At 36.2% G+C, this 26044-nt stretch overlaps 2 protein-coding genes and 1 long non-coding RNA gene across 4 annotated transcripts; 1 reads left to right on the top strand and 2 right to left on the bottom strand.

Moving 5' to 3' along the window:
- Positions 1–623: 623 nt before the first annotated feature.
- LOC113112428 (uncharacterized) lies at positions 624–9760 on the top strand. Its single transcript, XR_003293432.1, has 2 exons — positions 624–870; positions 8932–9760. It is a non-coding gene; the product is annotated as an uncharacterized LOC113112428 (long non-coding RNA).
- On the bottom strand, positions 4485–17853 carry LOC113112425 (calpain-1 catalytic subunit-like). 2 transcript variants are annotated; one of them, XM_026277991.1, is made up of 23 exons: positions 17787–17853; positions 17444–17502; positions 14367–14613; positions 12873–12942; positions 12191–12309; positions 11810–11943; positions 11498–11666; positions 11243–11326; positions 11069–11154; positions 10916–10990; positions 10431–10591; positions 9465–9634; positions 9360–9371; positions 9062–9273; positions 8920–8959; positions 8739–8804; positions 8555–8612; positions 8399–8463; positions 7788–7856; positions 7355–7433; positions 6708–6821; positions 6528–6586; positions 4485–6448 (listed from the first exon to the last, which is right to left on the bottom strand). In XM_026277991.1, the coding sequence occupies exons 3-23, from the start codon at positions 14610–14612 to the stop codon at positions 6422–6424; spliced, it is 2115 nt and encodes a 704-aa protein (XP_026133776.1). In that variant the 5' UTR covers position 14613; positions 17444–17502; positions 17787–17853; the 3' UTR covers positions 4485–6421. The 2 variants fall into 2 exon arrangements, with proteins under 2 accessions (XP_026133776.1, XP_026133775.1); XM_026277990.1 differs by lacking the exons at positions 17444–17502; positions 17787–17853 and adding an exon at positions 16063–16422.
- Positions 16523–25787, bottom strand: LOC113112426 (calpain-2 catalytic subunit-like). The gene is made up of 21 exons (XM_026277992.1): positions 25231–25787; positions 24926–24995; positions 23452–23570; positions 22674–22807; positions 21911–22079; positions 21741–21824; positions 21520–21605; positions 21293–21361; positions 21022–21182; positions 20684–20853; positions 20568–20579; positions 20065–20276; positions 18830–18866; positions 18666–18731; positions 18507–18564; positions 18366–18430; positions 18192–18260; positions 18021–18099; positions 17787–17903; positions 17444–17502; positions 16523–17347 (listed from the first exon to the last, which is right to left on the bottom strand). The coding sequence occupies exons 1-21, from the start codon at positions 25465–25467 to the stop codon at positions 17324–17326; spliced, it is 2097 nt and encodes a 698-aa protein (XP_026133777.1). The 5' UTR covers positions 25468–25787; the 3' UTR covers positions 16523–17323.
- Positions 25788–26044: the final 257 nt, after the last annotated feature.

Raw genomic sequence — 26044 nt, 5'->3', positions numbered from 1 at the left:
TCCTTTCTTTTGTCCCTAGATGTAATCTATATACATATATATATATATATATATATATATATGTATATATATATATATATATATATATATATATATATATATATATATATATATATATATATGTATATATATATATATATATATATATATATATATATATATATATATATATATATATATATATATATATAGGTGGTTGAATAAAAATATTTGGACATTATTTATAAAAATTACCTCAAGTTAGCACCAGCAAGCTTGTTAGCTAGACATTTAGCATCAGCTACAATATTTACTTATTTTCAGTGCTGTTATGAATAAACATTCATGTCTGTCTAACTCGTCTAGTTAATCCAAACAATATACATATGTATAACGTTACTCACAATATAAAAACAGATGTCATGGTAGCATTTTAATAAAACCGTTAATATTACGGTAGCGGGGAATTTGGACATGCAGGAGTTATTTTATTTAATCTGTGTTAGTTTAAGGTTATTTAATTTAATTTTTTAACCTAAAACACAGAGACGCTGATTGATGTGTCTGCGTTTGCACTGGAGCATTTCAGTGGGTGTGATGCCCACTAAAAGTGTTATCACATTTGTGGTAATTTCTGAAATTTTAAAATGAATGTTTTCGAATATTTGTTCAGAGGTAATTTACCTGGTTCCACCATCCTTTGACTAAGACATGTTATATAGAGGCGAGGAGTAATTGTGGAGTTCGCCAGCAGGGGGTAGTGTGGCATTTATTGTGCTCCACGGGGCTTTACGTCAGTTTTGTCCGCTTTGCGATTTTCCTCTTTCTGCTGAGCGAGACGAAAAACGGACGCAGAGTTTGCCTGGTCTCATTTATTTCTCCTGTTTTCAGGTTGGTGGAAAATTAAATTAATCTAATTACCTGAAGTGTAATATGTTGACATGTCACTGAATGTTTTAATGTTCGCTAATAAGGCTATGTAATGAGTATGTGGACATAATTGTATATGGTAGTAGCCACATTTTCGCGCCTGTTAATGTCACCTGTTAATACCAAAGTCACGTCTGAAGAGTTTTATTTTTAGCTCCTTGAACATTTTTGTACAGTTTTAAAATGTATGATATTGTGTAAAATGTGAAAGGTTAATGTTAAAAACTGAGTTTGTCAGGGTTAAAAGCTGATGTTAAAACAAATGTGATTTATATTTTAAAAGTGGTTAAAAATAAGTTAAAAGTCTGTCAGCTCATGCATTTTGGGAAGAGTAAAAAAATTACTTTTGCTGGAAGAGGAAAATGCATTTAGGAACCATATGTAAATGGTAACAAACTATGTTTTATATGTAAGTGATGACATAATCTGTGTTTTATTTTGAGTTAAAAAGATACAACTTAAAGGGTAACCGTGGTTATTGTCAGTTTGATTTATTTAATCACCCCAAACTTAAAACTCAGTATTTGCTGAAAGATGAAAAAAAAGACAAATTGTATTTCATTTTGAAGTCGTGTTTATTTGATAGTGAACATTTTGTGTTTGTAACAGAGGAGGATTTAAAATGTGAATGTCTAATAAATCCTCTCTCCTCTTTCTGCTGAGCGAGACGAAAAACGGACGCAGAGTTTGCCTGGTCTCATTTATTTCTCCTGTTTTCAGAGAGAGCATATAAGCTGTTTATGTGGTGCCAGCCGGTACCTGTAACATGGGCTTAAAAAGATCACTCTTTACAGCGGATTTAGTTCCCAAACAACTGACAATTTTGACCTAAATATGATCATCAGACGCGTGCACGCTCACAAGATCTGCCGGTTCTTACTTCTGTAGACTCGCACTTAACGGTTCATTTGAATCAGTGAGTGGTCGACTCCAGAGCAGCTGCAATCGGATCATTCTAATTCGTAAACGAATCGTTTGGTGCGATTCGCGATCCGATTAAAGTTTATTTTGAAAAGACTCAGTTCGTTCATGATGAATCAGACACCGCTTCTGCGTGTCGGAGCACGTGATATAGGGAGTAACGATATGTTTTATGAAATGTAGTGAAGTTAAAAGTACGATCTTATGCTTTGGAATGTAGTGAAGTAAAAGTAAAAGTTACTCAAAATAAAACTACTCCAGTAAAGTACAGATACTTGAAAAATGTACTTAAGTACAGTAACGAAGTAAAGCTACTCCGTTACTGTCCACCACTGAAAGTTACATGATGAAGTCATACTAGTGCGAGTGTGCATTTTGAGTGCGTTCTTTCAATGCATTATTCGATGTATTCAAATGCATTTATGAATGCATGTGAATGATCACAAAATTCAAGATATGGGGGTTAGAAAATGTATATATTTATATCATTTTATGTAGTTAATCAATATCACACGAAGAGTGCCATTTCAGTTTTTCTCCAAAAATCTGGCTTCTTTCTTGTCATTATAGATCCTTTCTGAGTAAATAACCCTTTGGTTCTATATAGAACCCCAATGAACCCTTTTTTCTAATAGTTTACTATATATATATATATATATATATATATATATATATATATATATATATATATATATATATATATATAGCTATAAACAATGCATGAACATCACTTAGTTCAGATTTTAAATGCAATTTTATTGACATTTTTATTAAAACTTTGCCTATCTTTTTTTTTTTTTTTTTTTACTTTTCACACAAATCCAAGAATTGCACACACAAAATGCAAAATGCCTCACATCACTTGCAAAATGAAGCACCACATTCAAAATATAACAAACACGTCTCAAAAGAAAACATTTGAAAATACCTTTGCCATAATATTAATTACTGCTACATTTGTGTGCATTGCATAGACAATTGCTGCAAAACAAAAAATGTTTTATGAAATTATGAAAACTGAGTCGAAGGCTGATAAATAAGTGCATGGTTTTGCAGATTTGGTGTGTAATTCTGTTTGAGTGACAGCTTTCAGAAGCATTAATCTGTAAAGATTTAATGTGTAAGCATTTGATAAAAACTGTAACATCCCTGAATCACTTCACATGTATTATTACAAATTGTAGCTGTATTTTAAATCTGTTTAAATCAGTCTGGTCAAAGATTTCTTAAAAGAGAATCAGACATAATTTAAACCTGGAAATAAACTGAAGTAGGACGAAACTAAACGCTGTTGTTTACAATGAGTGAGAAAAGTAATTAAAACATATAATTTAATATTACAGTAGAGTTCTGTTTTTGTACAGACATTTAAACACTGGCAAATATGCGAATCATTTGAGTCATTTCGGGAGTTTGGAGCGGGATCGCAAATCATTTGAATAAGTTTGGGGATCGCAAATCATTTGAATAAGTTCGGGAAAAACTCTGTGGTTCTATATAGAACCCCAATGAATCCTTTTTTCTAAGAGTGTACAATTGAAAAAATACAAGATCCAGAATCAGGGATCAATATATATGTATGTGTGTGTGTGTGTGTGTATATATATATATATATATATATATATATATATATATATATATATATATATATATATATATATATATATATATATATATATATATATATATATATAAATATAATTTTTTTTTTTTTCACACAAATCCAAGAATTGCACACACAAAATGCAAAATGCCTCACATCGCTTGCAAAATGAAGCACCACATTCAAAATATAACACACACGTCTCAAAAGAAAACATTTGGAAATACCTTTGCCATAATGTTAATTAGGCTACTGATACATTTGTGTGTATTACATAGACAATTGTGTTGTGTTTTGCAAAAAAAAAGTGTTTTATGAAATTATGAAAACACATATGCGGGTTCGATAATCATTTGAGTCATTTCGGGAGTTTGGCGCGGGTTCGCGAATCAATTGAATAAGTTCGCAGATCACAAACCATTTGAATCAGTTCGGTAGTTCGGAGTGGGATCGCAAATCATTTGAGTCAGTTCGGGAGTTCAAAGCGGGTTCGCGAATCATTTGAGTCAGTTTGGTGATCGCGAATCATTTGAATCAGTTCGATAGTTCGTAGCTGGTTCGCAAATCATTTGAGTCATTTCCGGAGTTCAAAGCGGGTTCGCGAATCATTTTGTTGTTAGCGAGTCATAGGTGTATATGGATAGGCATTTTAAAAGTAAAAGCACAAAATATTTCTTAATATTAGCTACTGCATGTGGCATTTTACAGCTAAAATTTTGAAGTTTAGCTGTTTTAACTACTGTAATCATTAAAAATGAACTTGAAGATCACTTCCTAACAATATCCCTAGCAAGTAACCCTTTCTCCTCTCAAATTCCATACTTACTGTATTTTCCGGACAATAAGTCACACTTTTTTTCATAGTTTGGCTGGTCCTGTGACTTATAGTCAGGTGTGACTTATTTATAAAAATTAATTTACCATGAACCGAGAGAAATGAACCAAGAGAAAACATTACTGTCTACAGCGGCGAGATGGCTGTAGACTGTAATGTTTTCTCTTGGTTCTAAATAATACGACTTACAATCCAGTGTGATTTATATGTTTTTTCCCTCATCATGACATATTTTTGGACTGATGCGACTTATACTAAGGTGCGACTTATAGTCTGAATGAGGTGATGACTGCGTGCGTGGTGGGTGGTGGGCTGGCCTTGTGGTGCTTTCAACTGTGCATTGATAAAAGTTTAGCAGGATGTGGGGGGACAGGTGACATTTTAGACGCATGCTCTACTTGGGCACTATCGATGTAGGTACATATGTGTGTGTGGTCTTTCCTAGTCCGCTTGGGGTCCACAATCAGTTCCTTGGTTTTCTAGGGGTTGAGTGCGGGATTATTGTCGTCACACCACACTGACAGGTGCTGAACCTCCTCCCTGAAGGCAGTTTCATTGTTGCTGTTGATCATGCCTAACACCGTGGTGTCATCTGCAAACTTGTTTATGGAGTTAGAGCCATGTAATGTATGCAGTCATGGGTTAAAAGGCAATAGAGAACTGAGCTCAGAACACAGCCCTGTGGTACACCAGCATTCAATGTGAGGATAGAGGAGATCCTAACAGACTGTGGTTTGTTAGTGAGAAAGTCCAAGGTCCAGCTGTAGAGAGAGGGGCTGATGCTAACGTCAGTTAGCTTTGAGATCATCTTAGTTGGAATCACAGTATTAAAAGCAGAGTTGAAATCGATTAATACTATTCAGACTAAGTATTACTTTTATCCAGGTGATTTAGGACATTGTGGAGAGCTGAGGCAATGGCATCCTCAATTGAACTGTTGGGTTTGTAGATGAACTGAAATGGGTCCAGTTTGGGGGGCAGGCATGTTTTCAGATAGGAGAGTACCAGCCCTTTGAAACATTTTGGTATGATTGGCGTGACGGAAAGAGCGGCAGGTAGGGACAATGGCTGGGGCCAGGGAGAGGTTGAAGATGTTAGTAAATACATCAGCCTGCTGTTCTGCACAGGCCCTGAGCACTCGGTCAGAAATGCCATCAGGGCCAGCCGATTTTTATGTGTGCACCCTGCTCAGGGTGGAGCACACGTCACTGGTGGAGAGTGTGAGCAGCAGGTCGTTAGCTGGGAGCTCAGCTTTATTGGGTGATTCTATGTTTCAATGATCGAAGTGAGAATAAAAGATGTTTTTATTTATTCTAGGAGTGTGGCATTACTGGTTGGTGGGGTGCAGAAACAAAAAACATAATTGAAAGATGTAAACTTGGTATTGCAAGAATGTTTATATCAAGCAATTCTGACTTTTTTCTGAATTTTGTGGGGGGAAGGTCAGAACTGTGAGAGAAAAGCTGAAATTCCCTTTATTTATTTATTTTTATCACATGGCGTAAACATGCTATCATTTTTAAGAATTCATTTAACAAAATTCACCATTAAATGCTCCATGACTCACTTGTAAGAACGTTTCAGGTTTTTGGATTTGTTTTCAGAACACATGAAGTAAAACAGTTTGTTATGCAAGTTTAGTATAACAGAGTTTATTTTGAAACTCTGATCATGGGAAATCAGTGACAATATCTACACAATTACACATTGTGCACCTAAAACTTTTTTAATAGGATGCATTAGTTCACCTTATAGGAGAACATGCAGTGCTGTGGTTTATTTTTCTCCCACTATGGCACTATTCATAGACAGCCTTTTGTAAATTAAGGCTGGTCTTCTGTTAAGACAAAAAGCAAGCTCACGTTATCTCATATATTTATCCGATGCACATAATGCTCCTCAGCCATTCCATCATTCATTACAGAAGTAGTGAGTGGAGGTCCTCTTCAGGCAGCGTTTCTCATTAGAGGTTGTTTCTTTGTAGTGTAACTGCAATATATATATTATTAAGATTGAAAAATAAATCCTTAAAAAATAGTAGTACTTTATTCTAATGAGGTTAAAGTGGAAATAGGATTGTTGCATGAGGAGTTCAGCACTCCTTTTCGCTTTTCAGCAGGTTCTTGAATTGGATGTTCACAAAGTGTTGTACCTCAGCCACACATAGTCATGAAGAGCCACTGCACAACAAAAAGGAGAATGAGTGATTAGTGTTCTGTAAATGGTTATTTTTGACATTTGATATCAATAGCAGAGCACCTCAGATAGGTTCATTTCAGCCGTTCCTGTTTCATCCTTGTCCAACTGCTGAAAAGATCCTACAAGGGAAGTGCAAGACTATGAAAAACACTGCATGGGATAAAGTGTTTAATATTAAAAAATATAAATATATTAGGGGGCACCATGTGATACAAAAAAACAACAACAACAACAACATACTGAACATGGCCTCCAGTTTGATCAGGCAGCAGACAAAGTTATCGAAATCGATGACCTCGTTCTCAGCGTATCTGGCTACAAGGATCTGGTTGAGTCTGTTATTGAGCTTAAAGCCTGTAAAGAAAGTTATGGTCCTTTAGAGAAAACCTCAAAGTGATTTTATGTTATTAATTTATGTTTATTTACATTGAAAATTTTGGGGTTGGTAATATAAATATTTGTTTTATGTTATATGTACAATATTTTAAGTCTTATGCTGACCGAAGTTGGATTTTATTTGATTAAAAATACAGTGAAAACGGTAATATTGTGAGCCATTATTACAATTAATACTATTAAAATTATTGTTTTATATTTGAATTTTATAAACATTATTTATTCCTGTGAATTTGAATTTTCAGCAGCCATTACTATTTTTTCAGGATTTTTTGACAAATTGGAAATTCCAAAGAACAGCATTTATTTAAAATATAAATCTTTTGTTGGATTTATAAATGTCTTAGTTCAATTTAATGCATCCTTATTGAATAAAATATTTCCTTATTAAAAAACCAAGACTCACAACAAATATTCATGGACACTAAATTCACCCTCCATTCATGTTTTTTGTGAGCGTGTGCCAATTAATGAAATGAGTGCCTCTTTACCTGCTGATTCTACAGCCAGACGCATCTCATAAGAGCTCATAGTACCCGACTTATCAATATCAAATTCTCTGAAGATCCCCTGAGTGGAAAACAAAGCATGAAATATTTCTTTTGAACACTATACTAAAGAAACTATAAACATTTCTACCGAGCCCTGCACATGGCATGAAGGGAAAAAGATAGTACGCTTATTTATAAATCAAGAGAATTAATGTACGCTTATTTATAAATCAAGAGAATTAATTAGTAAATTGTGTGCATGATTTAACAAACAGATGGAATTAAATAGTAATCATGTGCACATTTTAGTACACAGAGAGAACAAATTAGTAAATCGTGTACATGCTTTATTTTTATTTTTTTGCATGTCATGTCTGTACATTTCAGAGTGTGTGAAATTTGCAATAAATAAGTAAATAAAAAAGGCACTCACCAGCAACTTCCTTACTTTGTTCCAGAGAATCTGAAACTCTACTAAACCCAACCGTGCACTGCCATCTTTCTGATGAACAGAGTCAAGAGTAAAAACAGATGCAGCTTGTCTGATCACAACTGGCATGATGTTACTTAAATTTAAAATTGCTTAAATTATTTAGCAAGCCAATACACCAGAATAAATGTTTCTTATACAGTTACCATATACTTGTAAACTTTCTGCACAAATTTTTACTGTCATCGGCATTTAAAACCAGTAAACATAGCATATGAACTTTATGTTTCTGATTTTAAACATCCAGAATTTCTTAAAATATAGACTTCCACTGTATTTTGATTTAGGCATTGGTGGGGACATAACAACAGACACAGACATTTAATTGTTGATAAAAAATTATTGTGTGGGACAATATTTAGTAGTCGCTGGATATTAGTAGGAACATATCATAATGTCTACTAAATTCTATTTTGCATTAATGTAAAGAGGATTACGGCTTGTTTTTTTACCAACTCAGGAATGAGTTAAAATGATTTTCCATAGTAATCATCAGAATGACAGATGTTGTCAACAGAACATACAGTAATTTGTATTTAAACAGAGAAGAATACATCCAGAAGGTTGACCATAGTTCTGCAGGACTCCATGCTGAAGCCATCTGTCTTTAGATCCTTGTCTGAGAAAGAAACGGTTCATTCCGGTTTAGATAAACAGATTCATTTTGACTGCACTGACCCCAGGTTTAAGAAGAATAGTGTGTTACTCACGTCTGGACACTACTCTGTTCAGAATAGTCTTGAGTTCACGGACAGATATCTCCATATCCTAAAACAAGTAAAAATGTTCAGACGTTATTATTTATTTGCAATATTCTAACATTCAGAACCAGTTTTATCTAAACCTAAGCTTCTCATTCAAAACAAAAAACTCACCTCTATTATATTCACTCACCTCTCCAGCCAGCTGGGCAAACAATGACTTGAAAGAGTCATCAATGTCATCTTCTGTAATTTCTGCCTGCAAGAAAAAAACAAAAGAGCCAGCCAGGTTTATTCAACAGTCTAAAGAATACGCCATGGCATCTAATGTTTGTCTGAAGGTGTTTTTTTTTTTTTTAACAATGTAATCTTACCTCATCCTCCAGGTCAGCTGAAATCTCATCATCTAATTCCCTTTGAGAGAGAAAAAACAACAACAGATTAAATCGTTATAGAAGCAACTTTCCAGTTCTGCAAGCAACGGAGTAAAGCACTCAAACAAGAACAAACACTCACTCTGTCTGGGACTGCTTTTCAGTGAAGACTCGTAGGACAAAATCAGCCTCTTTGCTGGGTTCAAAGGTGGAGGGGACGATAATGTATTCACCGGGAGGCAGACGGAGACGAGTGCTGACCTCCCGCAGGTTGATGAAGGTCTCAGAGCGGGCGCACGATGAGTGTGTCAGGAAGAAGTCCTTTTTAAGGTGCACATTCTGACAGCCTGCATACTGCACACAGATGGAAATGACAAATCTGTGCAGTACACAAAATTATTCCACTGTGAATAATCAAGAGGAAATTCATGGGTTCATACCTCTTCAGGAATCTGCAAGGAGGAGGAAAAGAAGGAAAACAATTAGGCATTTTTTTTCCCTTTGGAACACAGTTATCTGTTAACTCAACCGATTTTGCTCCCCACCTCGTAGATAGCAAAGCCGATGGTGTGCATGTCCTGTCCGTGGCGCCGGTACCGTCTGCGGTCTTTCTGCAGTAAAGCCACCAGAAAGCTGCAGGCCACTTCTTCATCCTCTGGGTCATCATCCTCCTCCAGCAATGTGATCTTGTACTGTGGATTGATCCAGAACGTGTCTGCCAAACAGCAGAGGAACACAAACCAGTTATGGGTTCAAATTCCAGATGAAGCTGATAGCGGAGTTTGATGCATGCATTATTAATTGTTCATCTTGTTCGTGATATGATGCTTAATACACTTTTTTTCAAATGTTTGTGGTCAGTAGGATTTCTTTTTAAAATAAATTAATACCTTTTATTCAGCAAGCACACCAAAAGCTACAGTTAAGGTTTTTGTAATGTTAAAAAATAATTATATTTCAAATACACGGTGTTCTTTTGAAACTTCTATTCACCAAGCAATCTGTTTCCAACATTTATAATGATAACAATTTGACTCTTGAGCACCTAATCAGAATATTATGACTCCTGAAGGATCATGTGATGCTGAGGACTGGAGTAATTCAGCTTTACATCACAGGAATAAACTACATTTTAGAATACATTTAAAAAAAAGCAAAACAGCTATTTTAAATTTTAATTTCACAATATTATGTTGTTGTTGTTGTTTTTTTACTGCATTAATGATCAAAAATAAATGCAGCCTCTGTGAGCATAAGAGACTTTTCCAAAGCATTACAAAATCTTACCGACCCCAAACTTTTGAATGGTAGTGTAGATCCAAATATTGTAATTTTATAAGTAAAAAAATTCATTGGCAATCAGAATTTTGATCATATTTTTCTAAACCTATGGCTAGTTGTAAATCCCATCAATGTTTCCAGCTGTAGAGACGTCCAGTACGACCAATAATACAGCCACTCTTTGACCTCAGCTGATAAAATCGCTGGATGTAAACAGGGGCGTTTCTCACTGGGATGGTTTCGGCAGCCTCCTGCGGTACTGCCTCTCCGCCAGGCACCGTGAAACTTGATGGTGTTCCAGTGGCTCAGGTCATCATCACTCAGAGCATCAGGAGTCAGATTACAAATCTCCAGCCTGGAGAACTGCCGCAAAAACTCACTGAACGACATCCTGGGGAAAAGGGAGCTGTTTTTTTATGCTGTGAGTGTACACAATGCGTTTTTGGTCTTCTGATGCGTCAGTTCACTCAAAAATAAAAATAGATACAGATGAGTTTCTTCATCAATACAGATTTGGAGAAATGTGATATTACATCACTTGTCCACAAATGGATCCTCTGCAGTGAATGGGTGTCATCAGAATGAGAGTCCACATGTGATGTCATGTTAAATTGATACAAATCTGTTCTGATGTAGAAACAAACTCATCTATGTCTTGGATTGCCTCATTTTTGGGATAACTATTCCTTTAATTTGTATTGCTGATACAGCTCACCAGAACTCTCCATCCTCCATTCGTAAGTGCAAGTCATCCTTCTCAGATGGATCGATTTCATCCCATTCAGGGGAGCTTGAGAGGAAACATACACAATCTTCTTACTCAATGACTTGGGCTGAACTGAATAACTGTTTCTGTGTCATTACTTACTTGTCGCTCCAGGCCCCCGTCCATTCAACCTGACCCCATGGGTTACGGATACGGATAAGCCTCTCTGTACGACCCCTAAATTCCACCTGTAAAAGAGAGATTGCACACATGAAGGCACCTAAAATTAAACTCCTAAATAAACTGTCTATGAGCAACATATACTGGGAGCGTTACCTGTTTGAGAGCAGTCACCGAGTAAGCATGACCTTTGACCAGCTTCTTAAATGTCACAGATTCCATGTCAAAGGCACTGGTGATCTGGTATACAATCATAAATAATATGAATCAATCGAACTTGGGTTCGGACCAGGCAATCGAGCAAACCGAAGTGTGAAAGCACCCTAAATCTAGAATGATGTAAAAAAAAAACAAAAAAAAAAAACAAGTGCATCAATCAGTGTCTAAAGAGACACTATTTGAAGTTCTCACATCGATAGAGCAACCCAGCAGAGAGCCTCTTTCCAGGGCTTTGCTGATGATTCGGTACAGGTCTCTTGGAGCTTTGCGGAGCTCGAACATCTCTGAAACCCCTCCAGTGAAATCCTCAAAACCCTCAGTGGTGGATCCTCCAGAGAGAGCTTCATAGGAGCCATTTAGCCTGGTACAAAACAAACATACACACACACAAGTGAGGAGACTGTACTTAACCTATAGTAAAACCTTAAATAAAGATAGAGACAGTCCAATTTTGTGAGTAAGAACATATTTTGCTGGCCTACAATAATGTCTATCAGGACATACTTAGCATAGGCTTTTTCAACCAAGGCGCTCCAGAACTCATTTCCCTCTGCTGAATGGACAAACATGAGCTCTCCATCTCTCACCGGGAGCCGATCATCAATCACAACGTCAACCCACTCACCAAACTGCCAGAACTGCACAACAGAAAAAAGCAAACGTAATGAACTGAACATCCACATGGTGCGCAGTGGTCAGTATGAAGAAATGTCTGAGAGGACACCAGATTAAAGATGCAATCACATTTATTGTTAAATACAGTCATTTCATTAGGAATACATGTTGGGTGCGGAAAAGATCTCCCCACGCAGATTTACTGAGTGAAAGTGACTTTTTCTTCATATTTGGCTAGACTATCGACAATATGCAACTGTGTTTCAGAACCTGAAAGTGAAATATTCCAGCATAGTCATCTTGAAAGCTCTGGCCATGAGGGACGACTCTGTGGAGGAGTCTTTCATTGAGAGTCAGCGAGGCTATAGCAGCGAGGAGCCAGCAGTCACCTGGTCAAGAAAAAGATGATACAGGGTGAAACATAATAAAGCCACTAATTCAAAGAGCAATTTAAATGGCAATACCAAAATCCTTTAAAAAAAAAATGCTTATCAATATTTTGTCTTTTAATAAAACACAGCAGTTGAACTGCCAATCTACAGCCAGCAGGGGGACAAAGAGAAAGGGGTGGGGTTTATTTTCTCTGTGAGGCCTGTGTCAAACCCATTCCTGTGTACATCACTCAGCTCTCTACCTCAGAGCTGAGGAATTTTCCACAGCCTCAGAAACCATAAGCGGCCAGTTTCAGGGTGACCATACACTATCACTGTGGGTTGAGTTTTCAAGTGTTTTGTTTTAAATAATTTCCATTAGTGTCATTTGCTAGTGTTGATGACTTTTGTATCACTATAAAACAGAAAATATTACTAGTAGGTGTGTGCAGACTTTTTCCTGGAAGTGTAACGTATATAACTATAGCAAACTATAGGTTTGGATGACACATAATATCTGCCTGGGAAACCACTCTGAAACTATGCATACTAGATTACTTTTGTACAACCAGAAAACTTACCCAGAGCTCCTTGACAGATGTCTGTGCGTGAGGCTCCATCCACAATGAACTGAGGATCATCACTGAGCTCCTGCAGAAAAGGAGGGATTAGAGGGGTAAAAAGTAATTACACTGAACAAAACAATAAACAAAACACTTTTTCCCATTTTCATGAGCTGCATTCAAAGATTTTTTTTTGTACACAAAAGGCCTATTTTTCTGAAACATCGTTCACAAATCTGTCTAAATCTGTGTTCATTAAGCACTTCTCCTTTGCTGAGATAATGCATCCACCTCACAGATGTGGCATATCAAGATGCTGATTAGCATGATTATTGCACAGGTGTGCTTTAGCCTGGCCACAATAAAAGGTCACTCTAAAATATGCAGTTTTATCACACAGCACAATGTCACAGATGTTGCAAGTTTTGAGGGAGCGTGCAATTGGCATGCTGAATGCAGGAATTTCCTCCAGAGCTGTTGCCCGGGAATTGAATTTTTATTACTCTACCATAAGCCATCTCCAAAGGAGAAAAAGGCCTTTTGTATACATTAAAAAAGTCTTAGAGCTTTGTATTCAGCTCATGAAAAATGTGGGCAAAAACAAAAGTGTGCATTTATAATTTTGTTTAGTGTAATTGCATGCAAAGAAAAAAAAAAATCAACAATCTGTTAAATTGTTTGTGTGTGTGCTCTTTTTTTGGTGTGTGTGTGTGTGTGTGTGTGTGGGGGGGGTATCAGAGTAGCATCATTAGGATACTATTATAGAATAATAAAAAATGTTTTTTTTTGTATTTTATATTTTCACAGTAATTGTAAAGTTTTCATAATTTTGTGTATATTTTTCATTTTTGTTTGTTTTATTTTATTAATACTGTATGTCCACATAGGTTTTTAAAAATTTTGTTTCAGTTTTACTTAAAAAAAAAAAAAAAAAAAAAAAAGTACAAGTAAAAGTTGCTTTGTCAGCTAGCTGACTAACATTTATTTAAAGTTTAAAAAAATTGTTTTGGTTTTAGTTAACTGTATTAAACTGGCAACTGAAAATAAGATATTTTCATGTATTATGTAAAAAACAATTACATGCTTTGGAATGGCCACTCGTATGATGCCAGAGAAACATGATCTGCATGAAACCATCTTAGAGGATGAATAACATGTACTCTGACTAAGTTTGTCTACAGAAACATCCATGTGTATGTGACTTTATAATCGGTACAACAGCTGCAATAGAGAGAAGGGAGGGGTCAGTGCGGTTATAAACATTCCGACTATGACCTGCAAGGATCGGGTGGGTCATGTGACACTCAAGACTGAAGTAATGGCTGCCTGCTGAAAATTCAGCTTTGCCATCACAGGAATAAATTACAAATTAGACTATATTAAAACATAAAACAGTTGTTTTGAATTGTAACAATATTTCACAATATTACTGTATTTTTGATCAAATAAATGCAGTCTTGTTGAGCATAAGAGACTAAGAGGTAGTGTAAAAAGAAAATCTTTTTCCCTCACCGTGGGGCGCATCCATTCCACACCACGGGTTTTGGAGGAATACGGGGCAAGTTCTTTGAAGCCGAGAGAGGGGGGTTCGGCGGGGAAGCAGGGGTCTTCAAATAGGTAGCCCCCTTCCAAACACTCCCGTTTGAGGGACTCAAAGTCCTGGTTCTGGAAGTGTAAAGCCTGCTCAAAAGAGCCCACGCCATCTGCCTTTAGCCTGTTAGTACTGATCTGTGCTGAGATTCCTCCGTATGAGAACATGCTGGAGATGCCGTGAGATGAGAGTGGGTATAAATAGCAAAACTGATAGCAAAGTGTTTCATACTCAAATACTTAGATAATTGTGTGAAGACATTAAGTACATTGCATTGGGTTTTGGATTATAATAAAATTAAAAAAGACTGAGTAAAAACTCTATAATTGACATGTAAATGCAAATTATGTACACTTACTTTCGTAAGACCATACACTCTGAGATAAAAAAAAAAGTCTAAAAATTACATCTTTGTAACTTATTTACCCCTAAATAGTACACATCAGTATCTTAAAAGGTACATATTAGCACTTTAAAAGCACATATTAGTACCTAAAGCATATATGTTAGTAGCTTTTAAAAGGGTACTGCCCTGGAGAAAGTGGTACCGGCTAACATGAAGGTTTATGGGATATCATCACCATGACCTAAATAATGAATACCGTGTGTAAAAAAAAATCTGTAAAGTATTTTTTGTACTTTGTGGTTGTAAAACATTAGTGGAATACTTTAATGTGGTGAACTCAACAGTTGGTGATTGAAAAAAAAGACCCAAAAAATGTTTAGTTCAGAGAAAAGTTGTGCATAATTTGTTTACAGATGCTACTTGTTTTGATATTTAGTTTAATATAAGGCAATTCTACAAAATATTTTAACACTAACTTTAGTATCTGAATACTATTCGGTTCCACTGAAGGATGTGGCCTCAGTAAGATTACTCAAAATTACTTTAAAATATTATTCCATATAAATAAGGTTAAAATGCAAACAAAACACATGTAATGCAAAAGTTCTGGTTAAATGCTGCAATGTTTTTAGACTCATAAACTGCTTTACAAGAATCACTCAATTTTTACACATAAATATTGGTATGGCAAATAATTTTATGTATATACTGTCACAGCATTAGCATCATATTTCTCTTTATCTCTCTGTATCAATGACTGCATTGTGCCTCTGGCCTCAAAACTCAACAGACTGAGGGGCCTCCCTCCCATTCACCTCAACACAAATCACAGCCTGCATTGTATTTAAATAAACGTACTAAAACTAAGAGAAATCCACGACAGAACCGTTTTTAAACCTCAGTCATAACACGTAACATTTTAAAAACACTTTTAGTGGCGATTTGTTAAGTGTCTATGGTTGTTCTGTACATTATTTCATTTAAAAAATGTATGACATGCCAAACATTTCAAGTCCTAGTAACTACATTCAGCCTTCGCAAACCACAGCGGATCATTTAATGATTAACTTCAACTGCATCGTCGAGCGATAGTACATAAGATGTTTTCAATCTTTAATATGAGCATAACATGCATATCTGACACTGAATAATGTGTTCAATGCGACAAACTAACAGCAGGCCGACGGAGTCCAGCAACACGGACAGAAGAGAGCGAAATAAATCTCGACATGATTCACTGAGGGCAGAAATACAAGAGCTGCAAAACTTGCCTGGCAACTGCGCTCCTGTGAGTCTCTTCTCTTTATGGGATGTGTGATATATACAGTTATATTATCCCGAAAGATAAGCGGTGCACTAGTGTATTAAAGCTTCAGTGTGTGTGTGTGTTTGTATGTCCAGAGTCCAATGTAGGCGGAGCGATAGACACTGAGACCGACAAGTGCACTTAGCCTACAGTAAAGAGCTTTGCAAATAACGGGTCCGTATTATGGTGGATTTGAGAGGGTCCCGTTGTTATAACTTTTCTAACGGAAATAAAAACAACACTATCTATAAAAAATATACGGTCGTACGAGTTTATGAATAAACAGCTCGTTTTAAAATCTTCGCCAAAATACAATGAGCCAATCATCAAAAGACTGAGTAGAGAAAATGAATGACAGAAATTCTCCATAAAAGTCGACACCCCTGATATAGCCACTAAATAACATGCACACTGGATAATCATGGTACAAATAATAAAAGATAACTTTATTTGTTTGTCTACAGCAACAAGGCTGTATATTGTATGCATTTAAATTCCAAATGGTCCATAATAATAATAAAAAAGTTTATTTGAATTTACACAAGGAAATACCAGTGCTTGCAAGGCAGCAGAGAAAATAAAACTCAGTTTCAGGCTTAAATATATTACATCTGAAAAAATTTATAAAGTTCACCAAAAACAACAACAACAACAAATAGACTGAACGTTCCTGTGCACTGAATCAAAATAGTTTTGTGCCTTTCAAAACCAGATGCAAAAATTATCAATATCAAATTGTGGTCCTTTCCTGTAATAATGTGGCTAATTTCAATTTTACACAAGTAAAAAATCCTGAGTTTGTAAAGTGATTTCATTAGGTCTGTAATTTTACTGTTGGTTTTACATTTTATTGCGCTTGCTTACACATCCAAGATGCCTGATTCATTGCCAGAGCATCGTCATGTGGTCATTTGTCGGTATGGTCTATATGATCAGGTGAAAATAAATTAATTTTAAGTATTATTTAAATATAATTTGAAGTAATTGCACAATTCTCAATAAGTAACACAATATAGACTGGGAAAAAAAGCAAAACAGTGATGCCTTGCAAGCACCGCAATAAGAGGAAAGTGCGTTACAAATAAAACAACAGGCAACTATGCTTATGTCGGTAGCAAAGTACAATGGACACATTTACAAATTCCAGGTGGTCCAATATACTAATTAAGCATTTAGTTATACTAGCACAATAAAAAAAAAACTATTTATAATATTCCTCTGTGCCTTTAAATCATAGCAAACGTCAGCCACTGAAAGAAAGAAAAAGAACAATTTAAAAAGCTCTAACAAAAAAATAAATAAACATTAAGACATAGAGTGCTATTAGTTTACAAGACATTCAGTACCTGGAAGAAGTCCAACTCAATGAACCCAGTGCTGTCCACGTCAATCCTTTTGAACACTTCTACAAAAAAAAAAAAAGTTGAAGAACTTGTTTTTAATTGATATAAAAATATAAATAATACATACATCAAAAATAAACAAAATCACATTAAATACAATGTAATGCCTCTGGAACAATGAATTACTGAAAACATGCTGCACACACAAGGTGGAAATGAAAATAATAACACATTGAAATAAATTTTCAAATTCATAGCCATAAAATGACAATAAAAAATAACTACATTGAAACATAAAATTAAAACATATTTCAACCAATCAGGAAAAAAAATGTGCGGTTCTTACTGAACATCATCTCCAGGCGCATTACACAGGACACAAAGTTATCAAAGTCGATCTTCATGTCTGCGTCTCCATAGCGTGCAGCCAGACTCTGATGAATGCAGTCATTCAGAGAGAACCCTGTGCAATGATTACCAGTAAATCAAGTTACTTTGAGGTTACTTTGAAGTTCCACTTGCTGCTCCTTCATTAAAAACTCTTTTTAAAACTAAAAGTTTAAATGAAGGTCAAAGGTACCTGCTTCCTTAAAAGCCATTCGCATCTCTGGTGTACTCATACAGCCGGACCCATCCATGTCATTCTTCTTATAAATGACCTTAAAAGACAAGGATTTTAGCCCAAGACAACAAACATGAGGTTCACAGGTAGAATTTTAGAATTTCTATGCCACACCTAATACAAACTTACCAGATACTTTTGAATTTTCTTCCAAAGAGTGGCAAACTCCACTAACCCTAGTTTACCATTGCCACTTTCCTGCAATAGAGTTAAGTCAAACAGCTCTCAGAAATACTGAGAAGGTAAACAGAAATGTATCTTACACAGAAATGTACTGCCTGTTGGACTATTTGTAAAGGATACATCCATGAGGTTCACCATGACCCTACATGTTTCCAAACTGAAACCATCTGTCTTAATATCTGTTCCTGTAAGCAGAAGACAAATTGTTTAGTTAATGTGTTTATGAATACAATGTGTGTATATATATAAGAAAAGACTAACTTTTTGCAACAATTTTGTTGAAAATTGTTCGCAGCTCATTGGCAGAGATCTCCATGTCCTTAGGAAAAGCAAACATTATTTTTATATTTATTACGTCAAACATGTTTCATGTTTATCAAGGCAATTCATGAACATTATGCAGGGTCTAAAATAACTCACATCTCCTGCTAGTTTAGTAAACAGTCCCCTAAAGCCAGCATCAACCTCATCTTCAGACACTGTCTCCTGGGGAGTCAGAAAAGAGGTTTATTGATGATGTTCACATTAATAAAGTCAATGATAGCAGTATAAGACGGAAGTGAATACAGGAAAATTGAACTTACATCTTCTATGTTTGCCTCTACAGGGTCATCACATTGCCTGGAAGAAATATGAGAGACAGAGACAGTAGATAAACCTAGTGGTGTATCACATAGAAATGAGAATCTCACAGGTCATAAAGCACCCCTCCTTATATAATATATGCATAATGAAACAAATATACACACACTGACCACATTTATCTACTGTTTATTTATTTTTTTACCTTGCCTACAACTATTTTTGTGACTACAGACTCTTGGAAGAATAAGGTTTGAGGGTCATAATAAATAATATATATAAATAAATATCGATATATATATATCGATAATGAAAGGTTCCATTTTTATGAATATGATACTATCGTTTATTGTATTGTATCAATCTGTGGCTTTTTTACAGTCTCTTTTTGACATTATCCATTATAGGTTCTGTTGTGGTTTTAAATGTTGAAAAAATAAAATGCATGTTATTTTCAAATTCTAAAACTTCACCAGTAAACAAATTGTTCTTTGGACTTCTCAGAGCAGTCAAATTACGTCAGTCTTAAAGTATAAAAACCTGGGTATTATTATTAATGACACATTACATTTTGGTGCACACATTAAGTATTTAAGGCAAAAATGTAAGAAAAACTTTGCTTTTCATTAAATTTGAGGAAGAAGTAAGTGTCAGCTACTTTTCAGCATGCTCCCTCTTATTCCTGCCTCCTTGGATGCATTGTACCAAGATTCTCTGAGATTTATTACCATTTGTAAATTTTCAACTCATCATTGTGAACAATACATAAGAGTTGTATGGTCTTCGAGTATTCACAAAAAAATGCATTGGGATCTATTGATATATTAAGTCATATTGGGTTATTTACCATTTTATATCTGTTGTTTTATTCAAAGGACTTTGTCTGGCAATTACTCATTATGTTCTCAATCAAATTATAATCTTTTTGAACTTGGTAAAACTTCCCTTATGCTTCCACTTCAGATTGGAATCTTCTCCAAAAGGAGAAAAACTTGGTGACTTTTTGACTAAATTTTGGCTACTTAAACTAGAGAGTGAGTTATAGGTGTGCAATTGTTTTTAATTGGTTATATGTTTGTATGCGGGTATTAGTACTGTATGTTCTAACTGTGTTGTTTATTTGTATATGCAAACTTTGCTGCCTATCTTATCCAGGACACTCCTGTAAAAGAGATTTTAATCTCAGTGCATCTTTTTCCTTGTTAAATAAAGGTAATAAGAAAGAGACAATCCTTACTGCATCTCAGACTGTTTCTCAGAGAACACACGCACACAGAAGTCTCCATTCTTGTGCGGTTCGAATGTGGATGGGACAATGAGATATTCTCCAGGAGGAAGTTTGAAGCGGGTGCTGACTTCTCTAAGGTTGATAAATGTCTCTGATCGAGCTTTCTGAGCATGGGTCAGGAAATAGTTCTTATCCAGATGAATGTCCTTTTGCCCGTGGAACTGCAATGAGGTGATCAAAAACCAGAGGCACAATAAACCAGATTCATACATTTTCTGAAGAAAATGTGACTGGTGTCAACACTACTAGGGGGTTATGAGTGGTTACCCGGCAGTTGCTGGGGTTTGGGGGTTTCTAGGGCATTACTAGGTGGTTTTGAATGTGTTTTTTTTTCTGTGGATATTTTTTACCAGTATTTTTAGCAGAATATATTTCTAATGCTTCATTGTTACTATTTATGTTTATTCTCTTAATTTTCAGAAATCCTTTTAAAGTTATTCCACTGAGCTTACCTGAGGAGGCACCTAGAAATAAAGAAAAGGAATAGTTGTATAAACAGTGCCCTTCACAGGTAATGTCATTAAATGTACAACAAAAGAGACAAACATTTGTATCTTAGCCACCCCACCTCATAGATGGCATAGCCAATGGTGTGCATGTCCTCTCCAGACTTCCTCAGCTTACGCCGGTTCTTTTGGATCAAGCCAATCACCACACTGCAGCCCACTTCATCATCATCAGGATCATCATCTTCCTCCTCCAGTTTGATCTTAAACTGAGGATTCATCCAGAAGGTGTCTGTGGAAGACAAATAATTAAGATGACCATTTAAGAGGATGAATTTTTATTTTATTATACAGTGAACAAAAAGTTGACTCTGCCACTGATAGACTAATTTGAGCCGATGCGTTTATGTCACGCCCACTTAAACCTTTTGGTCGGTTACAGAAATATAAACATGCTTACATGGATGGTTCCTGCAGCCACCAGCCGTAGAGCCTCTTCTCCAGGTGCCATCAAATTTACCTGCACTCCAGTGTTTGACAGAGTCAGATGTCAGTGTATCCGGGGTCAGAGTGCAGATCTCTATGCGGGAATATTGCCTTATAAAATCTGAGAATGACATCCTACACAAGTGCAAACAGGAAGTGAATAATTGTGTCAAAAAGAGCTTCAGCGTTGTGGTTGATGTGACTATGATTACGATATGGTGGTATGATTTTTAACTGAATTTTACCAGAACTCTCCATCTTCTGCTTTCACATTCTCACGTTCAGACGGATCGACAGCATTCCACTCAGAAGAGCTAAAATACGCAGACATAATTACACAATAAGGTCCAGCTATATTGTGAATAAACTACTGTATAACACTACAACAGCTTCATTTCAAACTAATGCAACTGGATGATACAGTAAATACACATCTTGATAAATTAATATGTTTTGAATTTTTGGGTCTTACTTGTCACTCCAGGCCCCTGTCCATTCCACCTGACCCCAAGGATTACGAACTCTGACCAGCTTCTCCTTTCGGCCTCGGTAATTAACCTGACAAGATTATAGATATACAGTAAATGTCAACGAGTATGTTTCTTTTAGTGTATGTCTAAAGCAAATCCAAGGCATTAATTGAACAGTAAAGCAAAAGGAGCCAACAAAATGAAAGACACTCCGATGACTAACCTCGATTGCTCCAGTAAGAGAGTAGGCATGTCCTTTCACAAGCTTCTGATATGTGATGGCCTCAGAGTCTGCTGCACTGGTGATCTATGTGAAATAAGCATTATTTTGCTGCCTGGATTTTCATTTTTGGTTGAACTAATCCTCCAGTTTGTGTGCTAAAGAGCTCATACATCTATGGAGCATCCCAACAGAGCTCCAGCTTCCAGGGCCTTCCGGATGATTTGGAACATGTTGGACGGGGCATGTTTCAACTCGTATATTTCTGCAATCCCACCAGTGAAATCCTCAAAACCTTCTGTGGTGGAACCTCCAGACAGAGCTTCATAACATCCATTCACTCTGAATAAGAGAACACAATGTGTGTGCAAAAAATAAAACTACCAACATAGTGTATAAAAGCATGTGTATGACTACTGATCACTCTGCAAAGCGGGAACCACATATTTATAATTTAAGGTAAAAGAATACTCAATAACTAAATAAATAATGCAGTAAAGGTGCCTTAAATTGATGTAAAAGTCTTGAAAAAAAGTATCTTGGTTTCCACAAAAATATTGAGCGGTAGAACTGTTTTAAACATTGATAATAATAATAAGAAATGTTTCTTAAGCAGTAAATCAGCATATTAGAATTATTTCTGAAGGATCATGTGACACTGAAGACTGGAGTAATGATGCTGAAAAATCAGCTTTGCATCACAATAATAAATATATTTATAAAATATATAAAAATATAAAATAAATGCTTTGGCTATGAAGTTCGTATACATTTTTTTATTATTTAAATAGAATGAATTATAATCATTTTAAAAGCAAAAAAACAGACTAAACAAATAGGCAGATTTTAAAATGTAAGCTAGACTGCACTTGTGGCTGTTATGATACAAGACAAACACATTCCAAACCCAACAAAAGATGAGATTATATGACTCACTTAGCATAGGCCTTCTCCAGCAGGGCGCTCCAGAACTCAGAGCCTGTGGCGGAATGAACAAACAGCAGTTCTCCATCTCGAGTTGGCAATCGATCGTCCACCACCACATCCACCCATTCCCCAAATTGCCACAACTGCAACCGTCAAAACAGATGTACTTAAATTAGGGAGGAATCACAACAGATTCGATTTAAGACACAACCTCATATAACGCACAAATGCTCAGCATCAAGAGCTAAAGCACAGACTGATACGCCTGCTACATCTGAAAGGCCTGTGAATAATCTCTGGCGTCACTTACAGTTACGATCAGGAAATTACTTAAATGCTTGAATATAATTAAACCAAGTGGGACAGCAAAAAGTGGAATTTAAAAATACATTAAGGCTGAGCACAAAGAGGAACTGAGCATGCACTTCCTCTTAGAACAAGTTGGAGTCAGTTTGACTTCCTGTCCTGATAAAAAACATTCCATTCATGTAACCAATGAGTCAATTTGAGTCTTTGTTAAAAAGTGATAACATTTATTTGACATCTATCTGTCTAATAACTGCCTATAGAAACCAGCTAGAATAGGTCTGGCAACATCCAAGCAACCTCCCGAAACAAAATAGCAAGTACAGTACTTTGCAACCTCTAACCCAAAATGCTTTATCAACCTCCTTTCAAGGCTACATTCCTTAAAACTTAATCTCTCTGCAAACATCACAATTATTTAACATATTTTTATTCAAAAGATGTCCAAGTGCAACGTAACTTTCATATCTACTTTGTTTACCTGAAAGTGGAAAATTCCTGCATAGTCTTGCCCAAAGCCCTGGTTGGATGGTACGACACGAGCAAAAACGTCTTCATTGAGGGTTAGGGAAGCAATGGCCGCTAAGAGCCAGCAATCACCTGCAGAAAGGAAACTCTTGTGGTTGGAAGATTTACATATACAAAGGTATAATCAATGTTAACAAGGAACACTTTTTATCAAAGCACAGAAATGAAGAATGCAAATGAGCAATTTCAAAATATTAAGAGTTTAAACATGAAGGCTTCAGTCCCCTTGATTTGTAACTGAAATGGAAAAGAGCAGTTAACTATGTAATTTTTGTTCTTGTATGTTCCACAGAAGAAAGAAAACAAAAGGGTTTGGAATGACATGAAGGGGAGTAAATAATGGCAGAATTTTAATGTCTGTGGCTATATTTTCCCACATGCTCAATTGCAAATGCTGAGATTCAATCCTCCAGCGGTTTGTTAGTAAGCCTACATTGTTTGTCCTGCTCCAAAATCCTGTGCATTCCATAATCTTCACAAAGACGACTCAGTTTAGCTGCATGCCTCTACATAAACTGCCTTTCAGATTCTTCCACATGTCAGCTTACTAGTCTTTGAAATGAGTATGCCAACAACTCACTGAGTCAAAGAAACGGTTTCCTTTTTAGTTGAATGACTCAGCTTTCATCTTTCATACAGCTATGGCAATATGTTCCCAATGATATGACGTGCAACAACACTAAAAGTGTTACTATAGTAACATTGAAACTGACAGGCTTTATTTGCAGTTTTCTCAACCAGTGTCATAACAATTCTAGCTCTATTTCACACTAAAAAAAGTGAAGTAGGACTGAGAAACCATTTCATTTAATAATAATGTTTGCCTCTCTGGAGTGTTTAGCGAGGCTGTTGCATGAGCCTTTGATCAAGCCTATGGACATGATGTGATCTCAAACTGACTTCATAAAAAAATATTAAACAAATAATAAAATCAAACTTAATAAATACGAAAATAATATTTTTTGGTAAAGAAAATAATATTTAGGCAAATACACAGAAATAAGTAATTAAGTAAAATCTGCAAAAAATGTCTACAAAATATCTAGCACATTAACACAGAATCAACTGTACAGTACTCGCCCTCTGTGTTATGCAATGGTGCAAATCACAGCCCACTTCATGAGGATTTCTCCACCCAGCTAAACAGATTCATTGCAAGTAAAACAAATACCAGAGCAGAAACCAGCAGTGGCTAAAGTGTTTTCCCCAAAAAGTGCACAAAGACTTCTCTCATGTGTGAGTAACTACAGGATCTCATCTGTCCCAACAGCAGTGCAATATTAATACATTATAAGATCATACAAACTAGTTTAAACTCCAACAGAGCTTCATAAAATGCTAGACATTTTGGTAAATCTCAAACAAACACAAACACCTTGTGGACTTTTAAATCTGTTAGATCTGCACCTAGCAGGGCATTTGCTTACCTAAAACTCCTTGGCAAATATCAGTTCTTGTAGCCCCTCCAACAATAAACTCAGGTTTGGAGATCAGCTCCTGCAGAAATGGCAAAATAAAACATTGGAAAGTTGTTCTATGTTGCCAGTTTTCCATTTAAATTCTCATGGGATGAGTCACGTGTTGACAATGGCATATTTAGCTTTTTAGGAAAATCAAGAGCTGAATGCTTCATGCCACAACGATAAAGCTAGATCTATAGATAGATAGAATGATTTTACCTACATGACGCATAACTTAAAACTACGTTTATGATGCTTTGACAGGAACTCACCCCGGGTCTTTTCCACACAACACCCCTGGTTTTTGGCGACCGTGGACCGAGTTCGTTGAAGCCCAGAGATTCGGGAGAGGCTGGGAACATTGGGTCGCAGAACAGCTGACCACGGGTCAGACACTCACTTCTCAGACTCTCAAAGTTCTGGTTCAGGTACTTCACCGCATTGGCGTTCGTCCCGAAACCAGCCGCCACGGCTCTCTTCTTGGCGAGTGTGGATGCTACGCCGGACATTTTCGGACTTTTTGCCCTGAGCTCCTTTGCAGTTGTAAAGTTTGACAGTGAAAAAATTCTGCATTTACGCCTTCATCCACTCCTCCTTCCAGGACAGGCGTGGTCTTTGGGCTGTTCAACTTCACACACCCAGAGGAGCACGCTTTCTTTTAGCTTTTTAAAACAGCTGGACTCAGCGGAAAAGGAGAAGAACAGAACGTCTTTGCTCTTACAAAAGAACCGTTTTTGCATTCCGTTTGCACTCTTTTTGGTTTAAAGGCTGACTTCCCTCACCACAGACCGCCTTTGTTGAGGGAAAAGAGTTGGTTTCTGGTCTCCTGGCTTGGTCAAGGTTTTACATGGGTTTGAGCTCTTTTATCTGGACAGAATTAGCTTTAGGATATTGGTAAAATTATAAAATAATTTCGACTCGAATGAATATTTCTTGTCCTCATAGTTATTTATTTATGTGGTGAGTCGTTGCATGCCGGTGTCAATGTACAGTCAACCGGTCATTTACGCGTTATCTGTGACATATTTAGAGTAGCCTATTTTTATATTTAGATGGAGACGTGTATGATATAACCACGCCCTCTCG

Source organism: Carassius auratus, chromosome 13, assembly GCF_003368295.1.
Source record: "Carassius auratus strain Wakin chromosome 13, ASM336829v1, whole genome shotgun sequence".
Classification (NCBI taxonomy): domain Eukaryota; kingdom Metazoa; phylum Chordata; class Actinopteri; order Cypriniformes; family Cyprinidae; genus Carassius; species Carassius auratus.
Note: the sequence above shows the minus strand (reverse complement) of the source record. Positions and strands in the feature narration are given on the sequence as shown.